The 18,476-nt window shown below is 38.1% G+C and overlaps 1 protein-coding gene across 4 annotated transcripts in view; it reads left to right on the plus strand.

Annotated features, from left to right (window-relative positions):
* Positions 1-18,476, plus strand: part of MAP3K15 (mitogen-activated protein kinase kinase kinase 15) — a 90,983-nt gene that overhangs the window by 44,427 nt on the left and 28,080 nt on the right. For all 4 annotated transcript variants that reach the window (XM_074605402.1, XM_074605411.1, XM_074605418.1 and 1 more), the window contains 7 exons: positions 640-746; positions 12,775-12,945; positions 14,051-14,163; positions 15,123-15,282; positions 15,904-16,054; positions 16,464-16,571; positions 17,908-17,957. In XM_074605402.1, coding sequence (XP_074461503.1) covers positions 640-746; positions 12,775-12,945; positions 14,051-14,163; positions 15,123-15,282; positions 15,904-16,054; positions 16,464-16,571; positions 17,908-17,957 — 860 coding nt within the window. The remainder of the gene's footprint in view (positions 1-639; positions 747-12,774; positions 12,946-14,050; positions 14,164-15,122; positions 15,283-15,903; positions 16,055-16,463; positions 16,572-17,907; positions 17,958-18,476) is intronic.

Raw genomic sequence — 18,476 nt, forward strand, 5'->3', positions numbered from 1 at the left:
ACCACATCATCCTGTATGACGCAGCTTTCCATTCTGAGATGCATATTTCCCTGCAGCACTTTATCCATCTTCATTTTGATCACCTCTGGTGATCATTTGAATTATTTTGAAAGATCTTCTCTGTTGAGAAATGTAATAATCCTGAAATATGTTTTGAACAAACAAATTAAGTAATGTGAAGCCATGTGTGATGTCAGTAAACTGGCCTCTTCAGTTATGTATATGTGGGTTATCCCTGAGAAACAAAAATGAACGCACACCCGTCTGACACATACCGTAGAATGAACTGTGCTGAAGTCTGTGATGACCTGATGAAGTGTCATTCATCAGAAGTCCTTAATAAGGCCTGAAAGAGCCAGAATTGTCACCTCTCCTTCCTGGTGCTGGAAGTGTAATTGATCAAACTGGACAGAGGGATTTAGTAATTGGGCAGCAGCATTGAGGTAAGAGCCAAGTACTGCCATGGATAGACAAAATCCCTCTTTAATTCCTTACACAGAGTTTGTGGCTGTTTCACTGACTCTTCTAGGAACAGTTATCTGAGATACTGTCTAGCAATCATGATATGTTTAAGTTTAGCTTTCCTCTGCTTTCAGTTCCTTTTATTTCCTTTTTTTTTTTTTTCTTAATTCATACCAGGACTATGATGCTATGGTGAAGCTGGTAGAAACACTAGAAATGCTTCCTACCTGTGATCTGGCTGATCAGCACAACATTAAATTTCATTATGCTTTTGCATTGAATCGGTAAGAATGGTTGCTTGAGATTGTTTCATTTTATTGCTGTTCCATGTGGGCTTACATATAAATTTATAGTGCAGATCATATAAAATTCTTTTCCCTTTCTGCACACGCTTGATATTCACCACGGTTATTTTTCCTTGGTCCCATATTTCCTGTATACCAGAACAGCTTATAACTTTTGAAATCATTGTTTTCCAACAAGTAGCATTTTGTTAACAACATGATGAGAGTGTATCTGTTCCAAAGGCCACCAGAGTAATTGTGAAAGACTTCAGTGATACCAGTGGGTTCTTGGTTAGGCTGAGATTGTTTGTTCTGAGTCACTGATTATTCTGAACATCTTGAAAAGTTTAGCATAATAGAGTTATGGGTGAGTTATTAAAGTAATAGGTAACAAGCACTGCTTGATCCATGAATACACGTTCATGATACTGTCCTTGAAAGGCCGAAAGGTGATCTGGACCTACAGTCACATTGCTAGATTAGAAAGCACAGAAATCTTATTGAAATTTTCTAGTTAGCTACAGATTTCTATGTATAATAGTTGCTTCATTTCTAAAGAATTTATATTAAGATTGTATTGTAGAAAATAGATCTTATACAAATGAAATAACATGTAAAAATAAAAAAAAAGTAACTGGTTAGGTGCAATCTACATGCTATTAAAAATTGTGACCTGCTATCTAACTAAAAATTATCACTGGGCAGCATCAGGATGGCATATTTCAAAGGGATTAAGAGCTTAATGTTAGATCTAGAAAAGCAGTTCCTGTGGCATTTTATGGAAAGTAGTAATAAGTCTGGTGCCATTTGACAGTTTCATTAGACTTAGGAGTAAACGCAAAATCATTGCTCGGAAAAATATTGGATATCACTGTGGGGGTTTTTTTGTTTGTTTTGTTTATTTTTTATCACTCTGGTTTGGCAACGCCAATAGCACCCTGGTGAGATAAGACAAAATAAATTGCTCATGAAGTTGCTTTTCCATCAACAGGTTTCATTAAATCAATCACTAGCCTGAATCAGCATCACTCTCCTTGTGTTCTTCTGGGAACAATTTAAACATTTCTATGGAAAAGATTTCTCAGAAATAAATGACCAGTTTTCCATCAGTAAGCTTCTACAGATGTTTTTGCCTTCTTGAAACAGAATGATGGACAAAAGTCAAAAGTTAAGAATCGAACATTTTTAGAACAAGTCCACTGAGTTCAAAATGACCCCTGAAGCGTTGCTTTTAGCATCTTACTTCCATAGGACTTTTTAGTCACTTATTTTTTCTGTTTTAAAACCAAATTCTTTTTAACGAGTTCTATCAGAATCTATTCATAAAAATACAGAACAATGTTTTCACTTAATACTCTATTAATTACAGCATACATAACAGTATTAATGTTGCACAGTACAACTGATTGAGCCTACCAGGAACAAAATACATCATAAGCAAAACAGAATTAGCAGCTGTAAGAATATCTGACCCTATAGAAGTTAATGTTTGCTGAATTTCATTATGAAAGTGTGCCAGAGCCGTGATCATAATCAACAGAGAAAGTAGTTAATTTTTCCTCTCTGACTCTGTAACTGAGTTCTCTTGGCAACTAATTTCAGTTAGCATTTTGTAGTCAATGTTATTGTAGTGCTGCATAGAGCTAGCGATGTGACGGGCAAATGGTAGAGGATTGCTTCTGGGGGCCTTGGGTCTTTGCTGGTACATCAGGTGCACAGAAGACCAATCTGAACCACAGTTGTGTGCAGTTCTGGATCCAAGTTAACAAGTTGTGCTAAGGGAAAGGACAGGGATGTTTTACTTTAGATTCAGTACTGTTCCAGTCTAGCTGCGTGTCTTCTGGTTCAGAGCCAGCCTGGGTCTGGCCTGGCTTGGATCATGAGTAAAACAAGCCTGGGCCTGCCTGCAGAGTGCTGTGCAGAAATGTATTAAAGCACTTAGCTATGACTTTATGTAGGGGAGGCAGACATTTCCTGCTACCTTGATTCACATAGGAGGTTTTTAAGCACAGCACCTCTCCTAGATCACTAACTTCTTCCCTGGTTTCCATTTCAGAGCAGTCCATCGAGAACATCTTAGATTTGTATGTCTTATATCTAATAACAGAGGCTAATAATGGATGTTTTCGATGACAGGCTTGTGCTTGTTTCCAAGTCTGAGCTGCATGTTTAGAAGTCCTAGGAAGTAAAAGGCCATTCCTCCATCTGTGTTTTTAGCTAGTTAAATTTGAGTCCACACACAAGCAGAGCAGAGTGCTCTCTTTTATACAGACGTGGGCTGGTTTAAGACATTGTTTGTTGTTGCCTCCCAGAAGAGATTTAGGTCAGATGATTGTATTTTAATTTAGGTATAGGATGGAACATATCTTTAGGTATAAGTTCAGCCCAAATGTACAACATGAGTGTTTTCAATATTTGTATTCACAGCTTTGGTATGAAGTAAGATGCTGTGTAATTGAGGGATGGGTGTTTCAGAGATTGGTGGCTGTTTGCTTCAGTCCATGGGTATACCTTGCCTGGGAGGCAAGCACTGTGTAAGGTGAAGATGAGGTATGGGACCTGCCATGAAATGTTGTTCTCATAGTTCCAGATCCTTGAAAGCTACGAAATTTATGAATTAAGGTTGCCATTTTATTCCCTCTGTTTTAAATGTGTGTCTAATTGAAAGCTGTCTGAATTTTTTCCTCAAGAGCTTTGCCTTGTGTGGTGCACTAGAATAGCTGGAGGTTAGCTGGTCGGTATCCCAATACTTGGTGTCGAGCTGCTTGTTAAATACGTAAGAGTGCAGTATGACAAATAAATACACGTTTATTGTATGGCATAGCCCTCCATCCTACACATGAAGTATCGTTTGTTCCTTATGGGTCCTTTCATGTTTATTGTTACAATACCTGGGTAATTTATCACCACGTTGTGGAGAAATAGGGCAATGGTGTTTACTTACATTTACAGATGTGGAACTAACACACAGATACATGAGGTCCACTTATTAAAGGTTCTTAGCTTGATGTGTCTACAGTGTGATTTCTCTTTGGAAGTACAAAGCAGGATGCAACATATTTAAAATTCCCATTGTCTTCAGCAATAAATGTAAATGCACCTTTATTAATTAGCCTTCGGGCTCCCAAGCTAGCGCTCCTATAAAATGAGGACTACACATTTGCGTGGCAAGTCTTTGGGTGAAGGGACCTGCTTAAAGCTAGAAGATAATCATGCAGGATGGCCTCCAGCTGACTCAGTTGCGTGGCTGTCCTTTCTCCTGAAGCTCCTAGTCTCTACTCTGCCTGCATCCCAACTTCCAAAGCAGGGGCCTCAACACCAGTAGCGAATGCAAGTCTATGGCAGAACCTCGCAGTAAAACCAGCTCTTGTATGAGATGAGCAGTAGTCATGTTTCCTTTAAACAAAAAACCCCAAATGAACAAGCCCAAAACCACACAAAAAAAACCCCTTGGTCACACAGTTTAGTTTTACATTGGCAAGTACACATATGGGGTCTGAATTTATGTTGTAATGATGACCCGAATTTCTGGTTGTTTTTTTTCTGAAATTTTGAGGCTTTTGCAGTTTTAAAAAGTGTTCCATGTTGTGCCATGGTTTGTGTGTCACTATGTTTGTTACTTTTGTCCACTCTGCTTTCCTGTGTGAGATACAGCTGTAGCTCATGGGACTAACTTAAGTTAATATTACTAGCCTTAGGACCTGGCTCTCGTTGGATGAGCTCTTTCATGTACTCCTCTTATAGCTGAGGTCTGCCAAGTGCTTTTATTGATGAATTTCTAGATTCACACACATAGGAGCTGGCCAATGATCTTTTTTTTGTGGATGCTTTCACCCTGGGATTTGATCTCTTACAGCATCTGTATATGTGAATACGCCCAGTTATCCCTCCAATAAGTAATTGTGAAAGAAAGTACAGTGAAAGATGATCTTAAAGGTTTTTTTGAAAAAACTACTGTTGTTTTCTACCAAGTCATTTGTAGAAAGCAATAACTGTGATATTGCATTTTTAAACAAAAAGTTTATAGAATATCTTATCTTAATTATTTTAGAATAAAATGAACCATTTCCTATTCTGTGTTTTCTATTGCCTCAAATTATCTAAAAACATTGAGCAAGTCACACAAGCAGTACAAATCATGATCAAACCAATGGGACAGGAAAGCTTTGCAGTCAATTTCTGTGAATTTTACTTGTTTGTAATCAGGTTAAGAGAGTCATAAAAACAGATGCTAGTTTGTTCTTTATTGTTTTATTTCCTGTTGCTGTAGTATATATATCGCAGATAGACATAGTACAGCTACTTATAGTTAAGTCAAATGCTAAGTGTGCTTGTCAGCTGGCTACTTGCTTAGGATCTAGTTCACTAATTTAGGGCTGCCTAGAAAAGTTTTTGATGATTCACAGTACACTTATGCTTGAGTATTTTCCAATTGGCCTTATTTACCAGGACACGAGTTACCAAGTTCTGGAAGCTTGCAGAGAGGCTAAAGGGTATGCCAAATTCTGCTCAAAACAGACTAGATTTTATAACCAAACCCAGCTCTGGCATGAGGCCAGAGCTGTGAAGACTTCAGTCTTTTTCCAAGGCGGTTCTATCTTCACTTATATTAAAGATGAGGGCAGCTGCAATCACTATGATTTAGCTCAGCATGTTGTGTTTTAACAAGCAAGGTATTCCAATACAGTAATAAAAAAAGGCAATTAGCAAGTGAAGGGTGTAACAGGGTGCAAGTAGAAAATCACTAGTAATTGTGAATAATAGTAGCCATAGGAAATTATTCCCATTGAAAAACACTGGGTTATTTAAAACGTTCTATTCTGTGATTACTCAGGTTTAGTAAAAAGCACATCATGGGGTTCCTCATTTTATATGAGTGGCTTGCGTGAAGCACCTGAAGTATATCAGGGCAGGGATGGGGTGGTGGAGAAGCTGTTTTTTTCATTGTCATATCTAACTGGAGACTTGCAAATTTAGTTCCAGTCTCAACAGTCTCAAAGCCCAGTTTAGGGTCTTGTTTTTGTCATTCACTGTTTCAAATATTGAAGGTTCTACGATCAAATTGCATCCTTGGTGAAATGTGTCTTAAGTCACAAATTTGTTTCTTGTTTTAAGTCAGAGTGCAAGTGTAATAACTCCAATTCAAATTAGCAGTTTTATTACCCAATAATTAAGAATTTTTTGAAATCTTTTTCGCTGTAGATTTCTGTAGAGTTAGCAGTTTAGATCATCTGCTATGGAGTCATTAAGGCATACTTAACTAACAGTGTCCTATTTTTATGCAAGGAAATTCAAAACACGTATTTTATCATTAATTACGTATCATTACTGTAAGCAAAGGTATTTTACATGATAATAAATGAACACAGTATCTTATGTGAAGACCATTTATTTTATGAATGGTTATATTTATACTAACGGATTAAGCTGTCTCACTAATATTTCTTCTGTAATGTGACAGTGAGATCATGTTTTTTTTTTTATTGTAGTATGTGCAGTAAACTATTGATAGCTGCTTCAAGGCTGAAATTAGAAGATAAACAAGATTCATACAGGAGTAGAGTGGAAAAAACATGTTACTCTCTTTGAATGTACTATTCTATGGGAAACGTTTTCAGAATTTTTCGTTACAGTTTGATTTATTCCCCTATGTATTGCTCTTCAAGAAATCTGTTTGCTTATAGAGGCCTTGAAATAATAAGAGAAGATCAAATCAATAAGTCAACATGAAATATAAAGGAAACCAAAGGTGGATTCCCTTGAGCAAATTACTCTTTACTGGCACATGGTTTTCTATAGTCTTCTCCAGCTAGACAGATGGAAACAAGCCATACAGGGGAAGATGTGAACAAAAAGGTGAAAAAAAAAAAGATTATATCAGCTCTTATTTACACAGCGAGCTAATTCTTGTCCCAGTGAAATCTATGCTGTTCCTGTTAACTTTGGACAAAGTTCACTGAGTGTAGTTCTGGCTCCTTAACCATGCCAGTGCTTTAAAGCTGGTAAAAACAACCTGTGAAGCAGGAATAATTTTTGGCTTAGGCATATTTAAAACTAGGACTGCTTATAATGACTGCAGTGGGGAGGAGGACTCAGAGAAGAGAATGGATTTGAGGGGGAAGAAAGAAGTGTGAAGCCATGAACTCAAAAAGAATGAAAAAAAAGATAATTTGTTTTTTGCTGTAAGGCAGTGTTATTCCAAATGAGAGGCTGTAATATGAATATGATTTGGGAATATTGTTTGAGAGCTAGGGAAGAGAAACAGCATAAGGATGACCATACTGGTTCAGGGCATAGTTCTTTCCAGCCTAGGTTCATATCTTGGACAATGGTCAATAGTAGATGCCTGGGGAAGAGTATGGAGACAAGAAAATGTATAGTGATGAATCTCCCTAAAGACTTCCAGGGCTTCCACGTACTTGTGTCTCAGGGACTTCCTGAGAGCACAACAGTAATTTTTGTGTTGTGTTTGACAAGTAAATTTGGGAAGGGAAAAGGATGATCGATTTGTAAAGAGATTCTGCTTTCTGCAAAAGATGATTGATGGCTGTTTTTGTAACCTCCCTCCATTAGTACAAATACAGAGAAATCTTGAATAAACTGAAGCAAACCTGAACAAATTATTTTTGTACTTCGGAGGGGGAGAGGCCTAGAGAATTGTGGGGGTGGTGGATGGGGACAGGACTGATGTGCGAAGGGCATGTTTCTGGTGCCATTAGCAGTTTATGATTTTTTCAGTCTGAGAACGCCTCAGATCCCTTAATTATCAATAGCTAAGGAGGATGCTGTCCATATAACACAGGGAGAGAGCATGAGTGCATCCTTTCGGACTTACTGCTTGGTGGTGTATTTGTTCCCCTGTGGAAACAAGCAAACATGTCTCAGCAGCATAGAGTAACTCTGGCTTTCTAAATCCAAGCCACAATTCTGGTGATTGAAGTTGCCAAGTTATGGAACAGCGGCTTCTTTCGGAGAGGGAGAGAGGGAGACATGGGGACGGGGCAGGGAGAGATGGAAAAGCCCTTTCATAACTTAGTGGTAGAAAGTTTTTAAATATATCCTGCTTTTTTGGAAGAAGCAATATTGCTTCATTTTACTTGTCCCTTGGCTTCAGAGGAAAGTTTTTGAGTTGAATATCTCTCCTGTTAGCTTGTCAGTTAAGACAAAATATGACAGCAGGATGGGGTGGAGGGTCCCACCAAAGTAGAATATGGGACACAAAACTGAAGTTGCACCATACTTGATTGTAACTGAGTTCTGCTTGTCCAGTATGTGCTTTTATATCCCCATGCTTAAAAAATTTAGTTTTATTATGTGCTAAACTGTTTTCATCAAGTTTGTAGCCCTACGGAGTGATTCAGACAGGTAAAGGAGGAGTGGTTAGTGTGGCAGGGTAGGGGGACAGGTAAGAGAGGCTTGTGTAGACAAGGAAGTGAGAAGACTGCTTCTGCAATTGAAGAAGCGTGGTAGAGTAAGCAGACAGATAAATCACATGGCAACATTAGCAAATTGGCAAGAGAAGCAGTGAGTAGTGTCTGGAGGATGCAGACTATCAGGCAAAACTAAACTGGCAACAGAACACTTGAGAGTAATTTAGAGGAAGAAATTAGAGGCTATAAAGGCGACCTGCAGGACAACTTTTTTTTGGAGAAAAAAAATAACTGTTTAGTCATTTCTGCCTGAAAAAAACCAAAACAATTTATTCAAGCTTCCTTCATATAGAAACCATTCCATACCATCGATTGTTGTCTCCCTTCTTTGATATTTTTTTCCCCCTAATCCTAATGGTTTAGTTCCTTTTTCAACTACAGCCTAAAACTCTACAGAGTACTGAAGGTTTGTGTGCTGGGTATTTGTAAAAAGGCATCATGATGTTTTTAATTTTTACTTTCTGTCCATTTCCTTGTAATTACTAGCATTTTGCTTGTTGGGAGATTTTCATTAAGCACTAGGATATTTTCATAAATCCTCTAGTATTTAGAAGTAACTTGAAGATCTCCTTCCTCACTGGCAGTAGCTTTCCCAGTTACTGTGTTCATATAACTTAGCCCGATTTTCTCTGTTTGGTTGCTGTACAACTTTTAGCAAGGCAAGGTTTGTAAGCACTAAAATGTGCTAACAAAGAAACCAGTGAACAAAGTTAGAATTATTACCAGCTCTCACATGGTATGTGCTTTGCTTTAATATAGTTTCTGAATAAATTGTAGTAGTATTCTTTTTTCTAACTCGTTTACCATTAAAATAGGTTTTGTAAAGGTTAAACTGTATTTTGAAAGAATTTTCAGATTGCGATTAGTGATTTTAAAAACTGCTCCACTCAAACCCAGACAAACTATACAATCCTTGTTATCAATACAGGCTGGGGGATGACGTGATAGAGAGTATAGCCCTGTGGAAGAGGACTTGGGGGTACTGGTGGATGAAAAGCTGGACATGAGCCAACAATGTGCACTTGCAGCCCAGAAGGCCAGTCGCATCCTGGGCTGCATCAAAAGAGCCATGGCCAGCAGGTCGAGGGAGGGGATTCTGCCCCTCTACTCTGCTCTGGTGAGACCCCACCTGGAGTACTGTGTCCAGCTCTGGAACCCTCAGCACAAGAAGGACATGGACATGTTGGAGCGGGTTCAGAGGAGGGCCACGAAGATGATCAAAGGGCTGGAGCACCTCTCCTATGAAGATAGGCTGTGAGAGCTGGGGTTGTTCAGCCTGGAGAAAAGGAGGCTCCGGGGAGACCTTATAGCGTCCTTCCAGTACCTGAAGGTGGCTGATAAGAAAGCTGGGGAGGGGCTGTTTGCAAAGGCACGTAGCGATAGGACGAGGCGCAATGGTTTTAAACTAGAGCAGGGTAGGTTTAGATTAGACATTAGGAAGAAGTTCTTTACAGTGAGGGTGGTGAGACACTGGAACAGGTCGCCCAGAGAGGTGGTGGAGGCCCCATCCCTGGAGGCATTCAAGGCCAGGCTGGATGAGGTTCTGAGCAGCCTGATCTAGTTGAAGATGTCCCTGCTTACTGCAGGGGGGTTGGACTAGCTGACCTTTAAAGGTCCCTTCCAACCCAACACGTTCTATGATTTTATGATTCATGAAGAGTGATTCACATTTTCACAGTATGTGTATGCAGAGCTGTTTGAGATAGGGTCCTTTCTGCAGCAGCCTATTGGTATGCTGCTCTGGCTTATAAAACTTCATATTAATGGAATTTGCTTTGCAGAATCAGTCTCACCTGATGCACCAGTTTGAGAACACAAAGAGAACCATAAAGAGAACATTGCACCATAAAGAGAATATTTTTTGCCTTCCTTCGCATGGCTGTACATTGTAACAAAGTACTTCAGCTTTCCCTCTTCAGAGAGGCTGTTGCATCTCCTTCAGGTTTAAAATATTCAGCTTTTCAGACAAAGTTAAGGCTGCCATGGTCTAGTATTGGGAGATGGTCAAGCTCTGAGCAGGAGGTTCTATTAGATGACCTCCAGAGGTCCCTTCCAACCCTTCCAATTTGTGTGTTTCATGCTACTGTGGCTTTAAATGGGGGTTAGGGAGAATGAGGAAGCTAATATATTTGATATTGGGTAAGAAAAATAGAAGTCAGTGCTACAGCCTTGAGGGTTTAAGGTAATCTCTTTTACTGTACTGATAGCACCACAGACCTGTTCCAAGATACCTTGAAACAAATTGCAATCTGTCAGACATGCAGATCTGACAAAGTGTGAGGTGCGAAATAGGAAATGAAAATATTGTTGCGGTCCAGCATAACAGATTTTGCATGTTATCCAACAGTATATTTTCATATTGACTTAGAGAAGTTGCTTGTAGCCTAAATTATGTGATTTTTCTGTTGTTTTTTTTTTTTCTTGGCTAGCCCTCTCTTTTTGGGATTGCCTTAGAAGGCAATAACTGTTCCCAAATTTGTAGATTATTTCAATTAGTATGTTGGGTTTGTATTGTCCAATGGGCATCAAATTCTGCTCCTGTGAAAAATTAAGTTTAATATAAAGGTGTCTAAACTGACTTTTGTTTAATAATATCCTGTTAGATTAGTGTATACTTGTCATGTGCAAAATTTTGTTATTTTAATATATTTTTAATTATCATTTTCCTTATTTTACAAGAGTAGAAGCCTTTAATTTTATTTTGAGTCCTCTAGTATGCTTTATTCAGGGCATGGTCCTTTGAAATGCTGCTAGTATTGTATTTGGTGTGTACAGGTTCACCCTTTGATGTACAGAAGTGTTAATCTGCACAATGTCCTATTTTAAGCAGGGTCTTGCTTTATGCATTGTATTTTTTCTTTAAAATTATGCTTTTTCAATCAGTACATAACACCCTTAATATTATCATTAGTATTTAACCTGATTTCATACAAGGCAGAGTTGAGTCAAAGTTTGTTTTGTCTGTGAAGCAGTGATCTTTTAATTTTCTTTTTCCATGCAAAAGCGCGGGTGGGGTACTAGTTGTGCGTTTCTTGTGTTTTCAGCAAAAGCTTGAACACGTGCTGACTTCTCTGACCATGTTACACATGACCTGGGACCTGTTGGACTTACTTTTTAGGGCCTAATTTTGTTCCAAGCTCTGTTTACTCAACTGTCTCTGTGTTCATATTAACAACAGTGAAACTTGGGTACTATTACTGAGAGAAACTGATTAATTTGGAAGAGGTTGGGTTACAGCATGCTGACCCATGCAATGGTTTTACCCCCATGCTTTTTAACTTCAGTCTATTTCTTGTAAAACTGAAAGAAGATACTTTCTCTTTGTGTGCTCATTAGAGAAGACCAGTATTAATTTCAGAACAACAAACAATCTGAAGAAAAAATGCTTTAAAAGATATTTCAAGTACTTGCTGTGAAAACTTACACCCTGCCAGTGACATCAAAGGCAGGATGAAGCCTGCACAACTAGCTACAAATCCATTTAATCTTATTAGGTGTTTTCCATCACCTAACATGCACAGAAGCCTGAGTTTTGCCACAGATGTGTTGTTATTGGTCTTATTGCATCAGCTGGTTACCTAAGGAACTGAGCCGCTTTAAAGTAAATATTAATCCTTTCAGAGCATGCAAATAATAAATTTACCAGAAACCGTTATCTGCTACTGGTATTGCTGACAAAGTAATCATAGTACTTGTAAGCCTGTTCCTTGATATCTAGGTAGGGATCAAAAAATGGTAAACAGTTCTGAAAAGGAGTTGGTAAATATTTTAAATCTCTTCGGTGATTAAAAAATGTCTTGAAGAGGCTATTAAACTCTTAAGCTGTGTTTGCATTACTTTTGCAAATAGACATTATTTTTGTTGTTCTAAGTGACTTTTTGCAGTAAATAGTGAATTCTAAACTTACAAAACCAACACGGTAAAGGGAGGCAAAGAATCTGATGTGTTTAATAATAATGAGGAACTGAAGTGTTTCTTAATCACTGATTTTGTACTGATATGATCGTTAAATATTTGTCAAAAGAAGCTTTATGACAGCCGTTTATTTTCCAAATTTTTCTGTAATCTAATTCTTGTAGTTCAGAGGCCCCATATTGAGCTCCATCATTCTTTTGGCTGAAATGGGATTGACCTGGCTTCTCCTATACTTGCTTAGTATTGCCTGGTGTTGGCCCTGAATCCTCTGGATTCAAGATTACAGGTCTTTAGCACAGCTGAATGAGCTGTCATCTCTAATGCTGAATGTGGCGAGTTTTGTTTGGTGTTGTCAGGAATGAACACTAAGGAAGCACTTGTTTCTCATTGCAGGATGTGCAGAGTCTGTCTGCTTATACAGGGAAGAAACAAGTCAGATGGCAGATTTTTTTCATAGAGGAGTTCTGGTCTTAAATCAGTTCTTACGTGAGCTAGAAGTAGAGTCTCCTGATAGGAGAATACAGTTGGGTTTTATCAATCAGCCAACAATCATATGTCAGTCAAGTCTGTCTATCGTAATGATGGGTGGGTTGTGGGATAGATGGCAGATAATCTTATTCCACCATCTTGCAGTTGCTTCCAGATCTGAACTCATTTATTTTATTCTCTGTATTTGATTTCAGAAGAAATAATGCAGGTGACAGAGAGAAGGCACTACAAGTTATGCTTCAAGTTCTGCAGACGTGTGATCACCCTGCTCCAGATATGTTTTGCTTATGTGGGAGGATCTACAAGGATATGTTTCTTGATTCTGACTGTAAAGATACCAATAGTCGAGATCATGCCATTGAATGGTAATAATGAAAATCCCAAAATATCTATTTAAAAACATTTTAAGACTTTTATTTCTGGGGAAAAGCGGGGCTGTAAGAATTAGAAGATCAGTTGTTCTACTTACCTCTTTTTTCAGGGTCCTGTTTGAGTAATTGGTTTAGTGAGCACCAGATCTTTGGATATGTGTTTCCTTATTTCTCTTTATGGACTATCATGAATATAGAATGATACACTTAGTTTATTGGGGGGGACGATGATTCACCTACGTCTTTGTAGAGAAAATATACAATTAGTCTGCTTCAAGATTGAAACAAAGTACAAGTGAGATCATGGGACTTAGGTAGGTCCTCTGTGCGAGGATGATTTCCGTCCTGGATCCTGAGGAAATGCAATGATTTACTGTACATAAGAAAAAATATTGATAAACTGCATTATGAATTTTCTTAAGACAGTAAGGCATGTATGTGCACACAGGCTCTAACTGACATAGTGTTCACATAAGTACATTTGTATAATCATATCAGCTACTGCTGAGTACAATAATGTTAGCAATGTGGGTTTGCACTGTAATTGTGAAATATTCCCCCCCTCTCTCCCTTTTTTTTCCCCCCAAATCACCTCAACACGGTTAGTGCAACATGAATGGGCAGTAATGCACTTACAAGCTTCAGATGGATCTCTTCATCCTGCACCAGCTAGTGGCATGCATTCAGCCTTTGCCAGCTGTGTCCCGGTTACCTTTAACAAACGTGAAGCATCAAAACAAAGGGCTTTGAAGCTGATTTTACAACTTGCACTGAAGACTAATATTTTCATTGCTTGTCTCATATGAATAATATAATAAAATTAGGTTCTATTGCATTTAAGAGTTTTGCAGTAACCAGTTTGTTTTATTTTCACAAAACTACACAAGGTGGCAGGACATAAAACTAAGCAGACGTTTTTCTTTCTCACCATAAGACAAAAAGCTATTTTCTTTCAAGTGCTCTTTGCAAAGAGTGCCATTGGTACCAACTAGCCGTATAGTCTTTATAGTAAATTAATAGCTTGAAATACCCACCAAAGCTTTGTAGTATTTCAGTTCTTCTATACAGTGAGATGTGAGCTCTTGACTCTTCTCTGCAGGTATCGCAAAGGATTTGAACTCCAGTCAACTCTGTATTCTGGAATTAACCTTGCAGTTTTGCTACTTGTTGCAGGACAACAGTTTGAAAGCTCAATGGAACTGAGAAAAATAGGTAAATATCCATACACAGTGCCACAGACAAGTTTTCTGACTCTCTCTCTATGAAGAAACCAAAATGCTTATAGTAAGGGGTAGCATAGACAAAAGGCAGTTCGGGCTTTTTAGTGGCAGCTCCTGAATGGCAGTCTAAACCACTGGGATCTTGCAGGACCATTTTTCTCCTTGCTGCCTTGGAGCAGCTTTCTAGTAACTTGGCCCATCTAAAGAGTCCCAGAGATGGGAGAGGAACAAGGAAGGAGCAACTTCAGCACCATCCATAAACTGCCTTTACTGCACCACAGAGATTATCCCTGAACTGAGAGTTCCACAGGAATGGAACTCAGAAATTTCCTTCCACCTGGAAGGATCTACCAGGACAGTAACTAATTTTCTACCTAGATTCACATCTTCCATGTAGGTGCTAACTAAAACCCACCACTATATGTCTATAAAGAAATTATAAGATAGAAGCAGATATACTGTTCTTCCTAGAAGGATAATAGTTGAAAACTGTACTTGGAATCAGATCCTGTCTGAAACACATACTTGAACCTTAAATGGGAAGAACGCAAAGGTGGCTTTGAATCATTCCCCTGACCTTACTCTGGCGTGGACTTGACTAAGCCTCCAGCCATTGATCTCTTGCAGTAGACACAGATTTTGAGGACAGAGATGAGCAGCTTACACTGAGAATCAGGAGGCAGGTAGCCCAGACAGATAGCACAAGAGATTTTTCAGTGCTGTGTGTGGTAGGGGTTCTGAATGTCTGAACTGTATTGGGGATGGTATTTGCAGACCCAGCCTCTGTGTCGGACGTGTATTTTTTCTGGGGAAAACTTGCTCCACTTTATTTTTATCACTGTTGCTTAATCAAGTCTTACTAGTCTTTTGCTACTGATAGACTTAACAGTAAAAAACACTTATTAGTGTTTTGTTGACAGAAAAATATGGGGTTTAATTGATTTTTTTCAGGTGTACGGTTAAACAGTTTATTGGGAAGAAAAGGAAGCCTGGAAAAAATGAACAATTACTGGGATGTGGGACAGTTCTTCAGTGTGAGCATGCTGGCTAATGATGTTGGTAAAGCAGTACAAGCAGCAGAGAAACTTTTTAAGCTGAAACCTCCAGTGTGGTATGTGATAGAAGACTGTAGCTCAAGTACCCAACTATGGGGAAATACACAAATTTTAAAAATCTCATAGTCACTTGGATAACTTAACTGGATTTTTCCATCTTAGATTGTTTGTAACTCTGACTTTATACACCATTCTTTTATTTTGGGAAGGAAGGGGGAAGGTAAGAAATTAAGTTACCCATCATTGGGTTTATGTCCCATTGAAGCATATCTTTTATAAGGAAGAATTTGTAAATTAGTGATGATTCCTTGTGAAACAATTGTGAAGAGATTATGAAACCATTCTTTTCAGAGTTTAGCTAGCTGCTGCTTCCCTTCCCTACCATCTCCTAGCTCATAATATCCTGTCTAATCACCATGTAACTACTCACGTAACTATACCCTTTTCCAATAAGATATTGTTCATGAACATCCATTAAGCTTATGACTTAAGGTTTAGACTAAACTTGCGATTCTTTCCAGAAATCCGTAAAAATCAACACAATCATTTCCATTATGGTAGCTGTTAAAGTGCATTTAATTTTGCAGTTAGTTTTTTGGATGTGTAAGTTAAGTGGTTTTAGAATATGGTCAAATTTTGTTTTCTCTCTCTTAACTCACTAATTCAATACATTCTAGGTACTTGAAATCATTAGTTCAGAATCTGATGTTAATTCAGCGTTTCAAGAAACTCACCATAGAACATTCTCCTAGACAAGAAAGATTGACTTTCTGGCTAGATATAATTTTTGAGGCAACGAAAGAAACAACTAATGGACTAAGATTTCCAGTAAGATGTTATGTCCAAACAAGTTTTGTATGTCTTATGTTTCTGGATAGGATATAACAAGAATTGGAAGACTCTAAACACAATACTTACATACTTAACTGCCTGTTATTTCATTGCATGAACCAAACCCCTGTATTCTGCTCATCTTTACTCTATAAAAAACATTTAACCCACCACCCTAAAAGCATTCTAAGAAATACTTTTAAGTCTCCTACAACAAATTGTGATGATATTGTTTTGTTGTGCATAGGAACACAGCCTCTTCCTGCCTTGTCTTGCCCTTCTCTGTCCCCCGTGAAATTTTTTAGGCCTTACTTTGAGATTACCCATTGTCTATTATCAGAGCATCTGAAGATACTGTTGTGTATTAGCTACCGGTTTATTAAAGAAAAATGTTCTCTCGCTTCAGGTTTTGGTGATAGAACCAACTAAAGTGTACCAGCCTGCATATGTTTCAATCAACAATGAAGCAGATGAGAGATCTCTCTCTTTGTGGCATGTCTCTCCCACTGAAATGGTAAAACTACCAGCAAATGTGTTTCATGTATTCTTATTCATTGTGCTTAAAATCACTTTTTTACATGTATATTTTGGAGCACTGTACAATAATTTAAAGTTTACTATATTTCTCTGAAGCACAAGCCTCAATACCTCTTTTGTGCAGATATGAAAGTTGACCTTTTACAGAGAAAATAAAAGGAGGGACTATGATTAGAACTCAAGTGTTTTTGACCTCTAGTTCATATTTCACTTATCTTGACCATGTCTCTTAGAAGTGCTTGGGCTATTTGGTCTGCTCATAATATTTCTTGTTAGAATTGTGTGATTTTTATTAAGATGCAGCTCAAAGCTAGACAAAAAATAAAGATAAAGCCCAGTGTTGTGTTTAATGTGTTAGAAATTTTAAAGTTTTACAATTGTAAGATTAAAAACTAGAAAAAATGGCAGCCTGTGACAAGTAAGTCTCAAGAGATGAAATATTTGATGTCTTGGATTATTGGATAAATCACAGGAGATTAGGAAAGGAGTAGGCACAGTAATGGACAGTGTAATCTCTTCAAAGTGAGAAACAATTTCAGTTTCACATTGAAAGAATTGAAATCTGGAATGTTTTTCACCACGCCTTCTTAATATCAGAACAACACAGGAGGAGAATAGCCTAAAAATGTAGAGAGGCAAAGTGTGGAAAAGAAGCATGTTAGAGCAAGAGAAGACCACATAATTACCTGGATCTGTGAATTTCTTTTCCAGTATACTGTTCTACTTCGTTACTTTGAGTGAATGTGTCTGACACAACTTTGCTTTATGGAACAAATTCTTGGTGCATATCTGGCAATGCTAAATAAGATCCAGTATTAGCTAGAGATTTATGGAAGGCTACGGTCCTAGGCACAGGCTGTCCTTTCTCTGTTTTGTGTCCAGTGTGGTCCCTGGGCCAAAGCTGTTGGCTCAGTACCTCTTAGGAAGATGTATGAAGTTTCCTTTCCCTTCGAGTCTAGATAAGAGTAGGGCATTGTCTGCCCCATTTTTAATATGAAATGTTAATGTATTGAGTCAAAACATGATGTTTGGTAAATTGTACTTCAAGATTTGTTTTTCAAATTTAATTTTACGTGAGGAAATGTGGCCTTTACGTCCACCCTGGGCTATTTATATTAATTTTTCCTCAAGTGAGTAGAACAGCAGTGTATGGCCTTTCTTTACCTATACGTCAATCTTCTTTGAAATTTGGGGGAAATAAAAAAGGACAAGAGACCTGTGGAAGAATTCTTTTGCTTACCATGCCGTGACTTTGGTTACAATAATAAGTCAAGCTTAAACTGTGGTTTATTATAACTCTCTGTTCTTTACAGAAACAGATTCATGAATGGAATTTTACAGCTTCTTCCATTAGGGGAATAAGGTTGGTATGTGAGAAAACAGTTTAGTGGGGTTTTGTTTACTTTTTTTATTTCCCTTAAGTGGGAAATCTGGATTCTGCCTTAAATCTCTGCTTTGCATAGCCGATTATAAAAGCTTGTTCTGTCCAACCTGCCTTGAAATGTCAACACATAAGAGTTTGCCTTTCCATGCATAGGCAGAGCTATACATTTCTCACAGGAATATACACATCTAAGGCGGGGTGTGGGCATGTGTATTCTCTTCCTTGTTTTCAGACATGTACCTGCTTTTTATATACTTTTCTGAATTTTTCGGTGAAGTTATTGCCATCTCTGCATTTAAAAACACGGAGGGCAGAAGGAAAGAAGAGCCCTTAGGTATTCTTGCTTCCCTCCATAAGTGAAAGAACAGCTTGTCTGTTTTCCTTTTCTTAAAGGTAACCATGGTATCTATTTCCTGTTTGGAATTCAGAAATGCTTCTGATATGGCTCCATCTAAGAATCTACTAGCTAAAAACTTGGATTATAAGAGAAATGTTAAA

The sequence above is a fragment of the Larus michahellis genome, chromosome 1 (genome assembly GCF_964199755.1).
Source record: "Larus michahellis chromosome 1, bLarMic1.1, whole genome shotgun sequence".
NCBI lineage: Eukaryota > Metazoa > Chordata > Aves > Charadriiformes > Laridae > Larus > Larus michahellis.